This window comes from Leiobunum rupestre, chromosome 3, assembly GCF_980474605.1.
Source record: "Leiobunum rupestre chromosome 3, qqLeiRupe1.1.hap1, whole genome shotgun sequence".
Lineage (NCBI taxonomy): Eukaryota > Metazoa > Arthropoda > Arachnida > Opiliones > Sclerosomatidae > Leiobunum > Leiobunum rupestre.
Window position 1 is genome coordinate 35,503,676 of NC_143386.1, and position 11,253 is coordinate 35,514,928.

General features: G+C 35.9%; 1 protein-coding gene across 1 annotated transcript; it reads left to right on the forward strand.

Moving 5' to 3' along the window:
- The first annotated feature begins 3,787 nt into the window (after window positions 1–3,787).
- Window positions 3,788–4,225, forward strand: LOC149951599 (uncharacterized). The gene has a single exon (XM_090169608.1). The coding sequence runs from the start codon at window positions 3,788–3,790 to the stop codon at window positions 4,223–4,225; it is 438 nt and encodes a 145-aa protein (XP_090025734.1).
- The last annotated feature ends 7,028 nt before the right edge of the window (window positions 4,226–11,253 follow it).

Genomic DNA, 11,253 nt, shown 5'->3' on the forward strand with positions numbered 1-11,253 from the left:
ATTACTTAAATTATTCGCACAAAAGCATTTAATGCTGATTGGATAAACCCATAAAATGCTTTTGTGCTAAGTAAAGGATGGCGCTTAATGCCTGTTTGCGAAGTAGTTCCGTGAAAGTACCGAAATAATGCTTTTGTGACAAGCGTATATCTTAAAACCTAAGAGGGCTAGAAACAAACTAATTTCAGATTGAGAATCAGCACCACCAACTTACCCAGATAAAACTAAAACATTAAAATGTCAAAAATGGTCGTTAATGCCTTTGTGCAAATCACGGCAGAACAGCACGGAACTTCCCCATGAACGACAGTTACAGTTTTGAAATCGCGCCCATTGTGTTAAGTGGGGTGGCGGAGTGGTTAGCACTTTCGCCTCGCAGCAAGAGGAGCCGGGTTCGATCCCAGCTTGTGGCACTGGGTGAAAACTCGGAACAACTCCTTCTGCGTTGAATTTGCAAGTTCTCTCCCCACTGGTTTAAGGGGTTTTCCCCCGAGTTCATCGGTTTCCCCTTCTATAAAAACTTGTCTAGGTTAACGGTAATAGTTAGTGTAGGGAGCTGTTGGCTCGAACTCGTGGCATGCAGGGCTTGCTACCACTTTCCTACGCATTGTAACCCGGCCACCTGAATTAAGGGCTTCAAAAGTCGCATGATGACTTAGGCCTAAGGTGGTGCCTTGGGTATTAGCCTAGCTGATTATTATTATTATTCTCAGTATTAGAATTGTTTAATTTTTTATTCTCGAAACTGAAGCGGTCATCGATTGAAATATGGTAAGTGAAAATTTTTATTGATACTATACTTAAGTGATATAAGCCTACTACTTTCGTCAATTTTGTTTGGGCCTATTTTTTATCAGTGCTGTTAAGACTTGGTTTTCTGTTGTTGTGTGTGCACGTGCTAGCTGTGCAACCTATTGCTTAATCTAAGATTAAACTGTAGTTTGAAACTTGGGGCCTATTTTATCCATCCCAAAATCATTATAATCAATATGTCTTTTCCAGTAAAATAATTTATTTTTAATATGATATGGTAACAGGGCTAATTTGCTCCTGCTTTTAAAACTCAAACTCTTACAACTTTAGTCAAGATTATTTTAAAGTAGTAGAAAATTATCACATCATTGATTTCTGGTTACTGCGGTCAAAGTTAAAATGCCCAGAAAATACCAACTGGCAGGTTTTATATTAGATTAACTTGTCGGGGGGCAGTTTCTGACTAACATTTTAGTTGTAAAAATATTTCTCGACTAAATAAGGGGAAAAGTACTTTGGAATTTTTAGATTTTCTCAATTGAAATTAACATTCTGAATTGAGTCGCAACCTGAATTGAGTCGCAACCTGAATTTGTAATTCTAACCTGCTGTTAAAACACAAAGTAATTAATAATTTAATTTGTTTTTCTCTTAACTAAGATGATAAAGATAGATTACATTTTTTGGTAAATTTTTTTGAATTTCAATTTTAACTGAGATTAAACAAGACTTTGGATGACTGTGAATGTAGTATTTGACAGTAGAATTAGGTATAACAGGTTGATAATTTGGCATTTTTGGTTCCTTTCATATCAATATTACTGTATTGACCCGTAATATTAATTGACAGGTCACCAAAAGGGTAATATTTATGGGAAATTGCTTAGTTTTATATTTTATGGTAACAGGGCTCCTGCTGTTAAAACTCAAAGTGGGGAATTATTCTTACAACTTTAAAGTAGTAGAAAATTATCACATCCTTGATTTCTGGTTACTGCGCTCAAAGTTAAAACATCCAGAAAATAACCAACTGGCAGGTTTTAAATTAGTTTAACTAGTCTGTGGGCAGTTTCTGACTAACATTTTAGATTTAAAAAAATTTCTCGACTAAATAAGGGGAAAGTACTTTGCAATTTTTAGATTTTCTCGATTTAAATTAACATTCTGAATTGAGTCGTAACCTGCTGTTAAAACTCTGGGGAATTAGTCTTACAACTTTAGTCATGCAGGGTTCATACAAACCTGGAAATATCGGGGAATTTAGTGCAGTAATTAATAATTTTTTTTCAGTGGATTCCTGCCTTGAAGGTGATAGCGCATCAGATGGTAAACCAAGAAGTGATAACGCGTCAGCTGATGATACGGAAGCTGGGGATATACTAATTAATATGACGAAATAAGGCTAGCATTGATGTTGCAATTTCTTATCAAACTTAAGATAGTTTTAATGACATAATATAATTTTTTTTCGTAAGTTTCCAATCTTTTCTCTAAATATCGAGACGGAATTCTGAACATAAGATTTAGTGGAAACGTGTTAATTATTTTAGTTTCTTAAAATGTTCTATGTAGATTTTTAGTATTGTCCCTTTGCTTTAAAATTGATAATTTTACAAGAGGTAATTGTGATATGTCTTAAGCATTAACTATTTTCTTCAAATAAATATTTTCATAAGGCTCTTTGAGTAATTTTATTTACAATTACTGGGTAATAAACATTTTATCATTCTTTTTGGTCTGCCGCTATTTATTGGAGCACGTTAAACTCTTTTTGAACGTGTATTAAACCTATTAAGTAAAAGTTATATAAAATTTTAACTTAAGTTAATATACGGTTTTATAAAATCTCTTCTCTTCAGTGATCACGTGCTTTTAATTCTATGGTTTAAAGTTAGGAGCACGTTTTTTTTCTCAGTGCCCGCTTTAAAACGCACGAGCTATTTTTATTCTTAGAGATTGTATAAAGCACGCGATCGTGGCGCGTGATCACTGAAAATAAACATTATAATTGAAGCGACTATAGGTGTTTCTATAAAATACGGGAGGTCATGTGACAATATTTTGTCAACGTCATAGCTGTAGCTCTTGAAGGTAGAATTAGGCACGCGCTGCAGTCGCGAGACCCTTCGGAATCTGAAACCCGCTTGCAATTAATGCACCTAAATAACTGGCGCCCGTGACGCGCATAAAAACATTTTATACTTCTAATAATTATGGTTTTATTTTATAGAAACACCTATTAAAGGTTGTTTCTCGTTTTAGATCAGTTATTTAGTCGTCTTAAGAACGTTAGATATATAACGTTTCATAGACGTTTTTAACGTTAATTTTTAGTTGGAAAACAATCAATGTATAGCGTTATAAAAACGTTTTATTTCAACGTTTATAATTGTTTAAAAAATATATGAAAACAACGTTTCCCCAACCAGTGGAAAAACAGTTTATTACCCGGACATTTATCAACGAATTGAAACGTTTCTTTATCAACCATTTTTCAACGTTCGCAAAACCGTTTATCAACGAAATTAAGCTACCTGGGAGTCCATTCTTGCTGGCGGCTACTATCAAGCTGCACCTCAAACCATGGGCCAAATAACCCATGCTCAAACTATAAGCTGATGAAGATAGCCGCAGCGCCGAATCCTTAAATGAAGACCTGTACGTGGACGATTACGTCAGCGGAGCGGAAAATGTACAAAAGACCTACGAACTTTCAACGTCCGCTTCAAGAATTCTGAAAGAAGCCAACATGACCTTACGGAAGTGGAAGACAAATTCAACAGAGCTGAGAGAGAAATGTGGGAGAGAATTGTATCCATCAAATGAAGCCACGAAGATCGAATTGGGAAAATCAATACCAGAAAAGATCCTAGTGCTATTATAGAATCCAGACTCGGACGACTTTTCATTTGACCTTGCTAACCTTTCAAAGGCGTTACAAAACACCAAGCCGAATAAACGAGGCGTACTTATCGCCGTCTCCCAGATCTATGATCCAATCGGTATGCTCGCACCATGTGTTATTCGAGGAGAAATGCTTTTTCAGAAGTTATGGATTGATAAGTTCACTTGCGATGAAAGTCTGTTGCCAATTAATCTTACGGAATTCCAACAATGGCTTATGGAAATTCGGGATATTCGAAAGGTCAAGCTTCAAAGATGTTACTATCCCGAAGAAAAAATAAAATGCCAAGAATTACACGCATTTCGTGACGCAAGCATCAAGGCGTACGCTACGATTATTTACCTTCGATACGTCACAGATTCGGAAAAACAAGGAGTTCCTTTCATAACCTGCAAAGCTAGAGTAACACCTCTCAGTGATCTCACACTACCACGTCTAGAACTAATGGCTGGCCTACTAGAAGCTCGTCTTTTAAGAAACTGGAAACATTGTCCCGGTAGAGACAATCGCGCCGATGTACCAAGCCGAGGATCTAAAGCTTCAGAATTAGTTGAGAACGACCTTTGAAAAAAAGGACCACAATGGTTGAAGAATAACCAAGAGGACTGGTGAGCTGACAGAATAGAAGTGAAGCACACAGAACTGAAAGTTGAAGCCCGAAAATCCGTTCTTGCTATTCAGAAGGAAAATTCTATCAACAAGATTTTCAGAATAACGGCCTACGTAGCTCGAGCTATAAAGAAAATATAGAAACAAGAGGTAGAAAATGGACCAATAAACTCAGAGGAAATGGCGGGATCTGAAATAAAATGGATAAAAAACGTGCAGCTTAAAGATTACGGCAAAGAAATCCAAGCGCTATCAGAAGGAAATAAAATCAAGAACGACTCGGAAATCGCCACCCTAAATCCGAAATTAAATTCAAATGGACTTCTAAGCGTTGGAGGGCGTCTAGATCAATCGAGGCTCACGAAGGCAGTAAAGCACCCAATAATCCTTCACAAGAAACAACGTCTATCATTTCTCCTAATGAGGCGAAGCCACTGAGAAATTTTTCATTCCGGACTGCAAGCCACACTGGTGCAAGCTCGTGGAAAATACTGTTTCATTTCAGGAAGACAGGTAGCCAAATACGTCATTCAAAACTGTATGTGCTGTCGTAGAAGTCAAGCCAAGCCGCCCGGAGAAGCACCCATGGCGCCATTGCCGTTAGCAAGAGTAGATAACACACCACCGTTTTTGACAACCGGAATAGACTTTCCCGGACCATTGTACGTCCAAGTCGGAAATGACTTGATGAAGTCGTATATTTGTTAATTCGCTTGCGCCACAACCAGAGCCATTCACTTAGACTTGGTACTAAACCAAACCGCTTTCGAGTTTCTGATGGCGTTCAGAAAATTCGTAGCCAGAAGAGGAGTCCCACACATCGTTACTCAGATAATGCAAATACTTTCATAAGAACGAGCGAAGATCTGAAGCTTATGTGGAATAGTTTAAACATCGACAAATAACATATTGACTCATAAGGCAGGCATAGAAATGTTTGCCCTTTTCTGTCTAGCCTAACTAACGACGCGCCCTCTAGCGCGGCTCTATGGAGTAAGAAATGTAGGACAAAATGGCAACGTCCAAACGAGTCAAAGAGAAGTCGCAAATAAAAGGTAAAAAATGTTTTTTGAGTAATTTTGATAATTAATTAATTAATTTTGTGTTAGTAATAATAAATTTGGAATAGTTAGAAAATGAAATGAATCTTTCTAGCCTTGTGTTTAGAATTTTTTTTTTTGATAATTGCTTATGACTTCTAGGCCTTGGCTAATAGGTTTTTTTTCTTTCAGATATTTGTATCAACGATTTTGAAAACCTAATATGTGAAATATTATAAACAGACTGATTAATTACCTTTCCAATTAGTGGAACTGGATGTGGATTTAAAATAGTTGGTCCAGATTGTCCTATGAAAAGTAGTGAGCAAACGTGTTTGGCACTCTTCTTGTAGTCGAATTTATCAATATAGGCCAAGTATCAACCGCTGTTCAATAACCACGTTTCAAATTTTGTGAATTATTTTTTAGGGTTTGGAAACCAATAGTATTTAATTCCCTCAACTTCGTGCTTTGAATCATTCTTGCAGTCGCCATAAAAACACTTTTTTACCGTCATTATACGTAAAGAATTTAAATTTTTCGTAAATAAACAGAGAGCTAGGAGGCAGCCATATTGTCCTATATTTCTGTTTCCTTAAAAATTCGCGAGGTGGCGATCCAGTCGTTAAGCGTGACCGTTCTTGGGAAATTTCCCTGCCGGGAGTTTGGCTTACCTTATGAGTCCCCTATGTTATTTGTCGATGGTATAAAGGACGATTCAACTCGAGAATTCTTCGGAGCTAAAGGAATAATCTGGAGGTTTATCCCGATGCGATCGCAAAATGATACAATGACGTATACCGTGAATAGTTGGTAGCAACCCAGCCATTTGGACTCGGTCCGTCACAATCGTTACAAATGCGTCAAAAAGAAAATTATACTACACCCAATGACAACAAGATTAGGGCGCTTTTGGAAAATCCTTCTCAATAATTCTAAGAAACTGCGTACGCAGCGATTAAAGTATGCCCCGAAAATACGTACGCGTTCGCAGCCCTGACAGACCCACCCACAGACACGGTGATTGAATTAACCCAAATTTATTGGCATTTACCCAAACTTATTCGTATTTACCCAATTTTGTTTCCATTTACCCAAAATTATTGGCATTTACCCAAGCTCATTCGCATATACCCAATTTTGTTTCCATTTACCCAAGCTCATTCGCATATACCCAATTTTGTTTCCATTTACCCAATATTATTCGTATTTCCTAATTTTATTAGCATTTACCCAAATTAATTCGCATTTTCCAATATTATTCGTATTTCCCTTAACTTATTCGCATTTACCCAATTTTATTCGTATTTACCCAATTTTATTCGTATTTACCCAATTTTAATCGAATATACAAAATTTTATTGGAATATACCAAAACGTTTTCGCATTTACCAAACTTATTCGCATTTACCCAATTTTATTAGTATTTACTCAATTTTAATCGAATATACAAAATTTTATTGGAATATACCAAAACGTTTTAGCATTTACCAAACTTATAAACATTTATACAATTTCGTTTCCATTTATCCAATTTTGGTTCCTTTTACCCAATTTGGTTTCCATTTACCCAATTTGGTTTTCATTCAAACAAATTTATTATCATTCACCCAAAATTATTCCCATTTATTCAATTAAGTTTCCATTTTCCCAATTTTGCCCTCGCTTACCCAAATTTATATGTATTTACCCAAAATTTAATGGTTCTATTCTAATTTACGTTAATTTACCCAAAATTACCGGAATTTCACCAAAAATAAAAAATAAGATCTTCATTTAAATAAGATACTGTTACAACAAAATGTTTAATTTTTTCAAATATTTTATTCCTACTGGAGGTGAAATGATTTTTCTAAATCACTCTGGTATGGCACCACACGCAGAGGTATTCCTTGGTTAAAATGAAAACTTCTAATTAAAATTCCTGCGTAATAACCAAAATAAATTATCATTGTGATGACTACAGGCTATCAAGGACCTTTTGACTATTTATCATTCAAATAAAGATATTATTGAAAAACAAATTGTAATACCGAGAATGTAATGTCTGAGAAGTTAATAGTAACAATGGTTCAGCTAAGTGTCGGAGTCGTCAATAGTACTACATGTAATTTGTCCATTGTTGTTTCACTCTGCGGTTTGCCTAATTTCGTTTTAGCATTCGCTGTGAAAGACTTCATCAAAAACTTTCAATCCTCGACTTCAATTAGCCTACAATTATTTGGGCTGCCACGTTCGTTAAGACAATTGAGATTTTTAGAATGTAATACGTACACATCTGTGCGAAAATAATTTTTTTTAGTCAAAACCATTACCGTATTTTCACTCAAGGTTTCTAAAATTTTGAACATGAGTATTTTATAAGTGTAGTGTGTTTATTCGTCAAACACAAATATCTCTAAAACAGATGTCCTTGCACGTAGTACGCGAACAAGTATTATATAGTTTCCCTCTACCGAGCTAGGTGCGTCTCACATATCAGTCCATACTCCACAAATCTATTTTTAAAAATCGGCTAATAAACAATGAAAGGTAAGGTTTGCTTTTATCACCAAATGAAAAATATTTTACTATCAAATTAGAATTACGTATCAAATTGTTGCAGTTATAGCGTAGAATAAATTTATCTTAAAAATATATCATTAAAGTTTGGGTTTTGAAAAATTGTTCGTATTAAAGATAATCCCGCATTCGTTTAAACAATAATTAATACAATTGTGTACGTTATAATGAGCGGCCGTGGGTAGAATCACTCCCCTGATTTTTCATTGATCTATACGACTTGAAACAGAATGACGGACAAACTATAATTTAGTAACCAAATTGTATTCCCAGAGCTTACAGAAATGAGGCGAGAGGGGAGTCACTTCAGTAATCATCTGAACAAACCGAGAAATCACTATGATAAGGGGTCACAGCTGGAAGTTACTTGTTAATGCAAAATCATGCCCCAGCGAATAGGATCATAAAACTAACTAATTTATCATGCTCTAACATCCGGGTCATAGGTATATTTCCAAATTCTTGGCTTGGGATACGCTGATCCATAGGGTAAAAACACCTCCGATATTAAAGTATATCGTATAATTGCGGTTACTTCCGTTATTTACAAGTTGTACACAATAATGCTTAAAAATGACGCTTTAATTGCTTTAAAAAAAGCTATACTCAGAGAGATATAGAGTGGTTAATAACTAAGAGAATAATATCTCTTTTACTCAAGACCAGCAGCTGCAAATCGCTTATGAAAGCATCGTTGGGCACCAGCTTTGGGAATGCATGAATACCAAGGGAATACCAGCCTTATAGGCCTTAAACCCAAAATTATAATAAAGCTCTAGGCCCAATAACTACACGAGTAAAAGAGAGCATAGTTAGTCTAAGAAAAGGCTGCCTTCTATCTTTAGTGAAATATTTTGTACAGTGCCGGATTTAGAGATCCTGGGCCCCTAGGCAGATAAGGCGTCTGGGCCCCTTTTTAGAAATATAGTAAATTTTGGTAATTGTAAAACAAAATCTTCAACGCAGTTCAACCTAGCAATTTCTAAAATTGAATTAAGATTGATATTATAGGTTAATGCCTTCGTTAACTTTACTTAAGGTCACTGGAGGGTCCCTTCCAAGGATGGGCCCCTAGGCCTAGGCCGAGGTGTGCCTTGGCCGAAATACGGCCCTGATTTTGTACCCAAATGTTGCAGCAGCTACTATTGGCAAAGTGGATAATAAGTTTTCGATAAGGTTTAGCCCCATTAACATTTAATCCACATTTTGCTTCACCACGAGATGGCGATAGCGCAAAGAATAACGAATACTATTCCCCTCCTCGTTTTGTTTGTTTTTGGTTTTTAAATCGCGACCCCATAACCTGAGCTTGCTCCCTCTCACTATCGTTCTCTCTCGTCCGTCAAACTGTAATGACCGGCCACGCTGTCCGCCGCGATTAACTATGAAACCTCAATGTACTTTACGCTTTATATCTTTTAATCGTAAGTAAGTAATAAGTATATCGTTTCTGTTAGCAGACGATTCCTTTAATTTATAGAAATAATAACATAAATATTAGTGAGAGGATTGGCAACTTCATAGAAAAAAGGATTTAAGACGTAGGCTTCGAATGACATTTCAAAATAAACTTGGCAGTACGAGAAGGCTGCGTCGGAATTGAGATTCGTTAATTTTTTATAAGATGGTTTCGATACTGAAAATAGAAAGGGTGCGTCAAATCTCAATGTACTGTTTTTAATAACTAACGATATTTTAACAAAGGATCCTTTCAACGTTTTAGATTTTAGAAAGCGAGCTTTATAAACCACATGTTTAATTTATTTCAAGACTGGCAAAATAGATGCTGTTTTCCAATTTCTGTTAGATATTTTGGAGACCGGAGATGGTTTGTGTAAAACCAAATGAGTAGAAATCTTTTAGTGATGATTTGTACTCAGGCATTATAAGCAAAGAGTATAGAAAGTGCATGAAGTAGAGATCACAATTGTGATCGGCCAATGAATATGTCGCCACAGAGGGTGGCACTCCGAAGAGCTCAGGATACGGGTCTGTACTTTGGTAATACGATTCCGTAAGTCATAATCTTCGAATACCGAGATAGTCAAACTAACTTTACCTTACATGGAGTACCGAGGAGGAAAGCGTCTTCGGTACGAGACCATTAGGTTCCTAGGTAAAATTATACGCGCTGCCAAAGAATAAAATAACATGCCACGAAAAGTCAGAATTGCTATTAGACGAATTGTGCATTTCAATTTCTGAATATTATTTTTATTAAATTACGAGAAACACATTTGATGGGGCTAATTGTCAGAAAATGGTAGTGGTGTTGCTTCGGTTTTGAAAATCTGAAATGTATTGCCACTCTACAACATGCTCTCTAAGGAGGAATGTCAGGCGAAAAAAACTTACGAATTACCTTCCAGATTTATATTGCTGGGGCTAGATGGAAATAATTATGTATTCTTGCAAAAATGAACTTTTTCGTGGAAGATTAAGTTGTTTGCTAGTATTACTAGTTAGTTTCAACACGAGCGGATAAATCTTCTACGAGTGATGCACAAAAAATTTCTATCTATCTTTTTCGTATCTTTTTACAGAGATGGCAGCAGTTATACTATACTATCAATTTTTTCCCTCTGGAATTTCTATAAAATGTCATTTTATTTTTGATATTTTTGAGCAAAGAGGGCGACAAAATCATTCACAATTTTTCATTTTATTTAGTTTTGGCCCTTCGATTTTTTCACGATCTTTCAAATTTCTATAAAGATATGAGAGTTTCAATTAATTTCAATTATTTTTTGCCCTTGCCTGAAAAATATCAATAGAAATCTTTAAAGATTTGGATAAGTATCATTTCAAATACTTCTTTAGTTTTAATTTTTATGAAAAGTATATTTAAAAATATTTCAAATACGTTTCACGAGAAAGTAGAATCAAATTTTTTCATATCAAAAGTTCTAAGTATTAAAATGAATCTTTCAATTTTTATCTTTTGATTATTCATTCAGTAGTAAATCCTTCAACATTTGATTTTGATTTTATGGATTAGAATCGATTTTAATTATAGTATTTTCCAAAACTAAATTATGGAAAATAAATAAAGCTATTGCATCGCCACAGCCCACACCGCCTGGTTGCAACACACATGACTCTCTAACTGCGTCTGCGTGGGACGGTGGAAAAAATAACTCTTGGGAGTTTTGGTTTTAGTTTTGAAATCGCCTTTCAGGCTGCGCGGCGCAGAATCAAAGTCTCCGCTTTCCGTCCCCCCTCCCTCCGCCTATTCCCCCCCCCCCCCCCCCGTTAAAAACGGTGCGACCTTTGACCGCTCCTCTCCCTTCTATCACTTACCAGTGTTTCGGGTTTGGCTATATTTCAGTATCACGTGAGATAAGTTCGCCGCTCAAATAGTGTATATCGGCATAGATGGCGCTA

What these genes read in the sequence shown, in the direction of transcription:
- LOC149951599 (XM_090169608.1), top strand. Translation starts at nt 3,788, where the DNA reads ATGCTTTTTCAGAAGTTATGGATTGATAAGTTCACTTGCGATGAAAGT.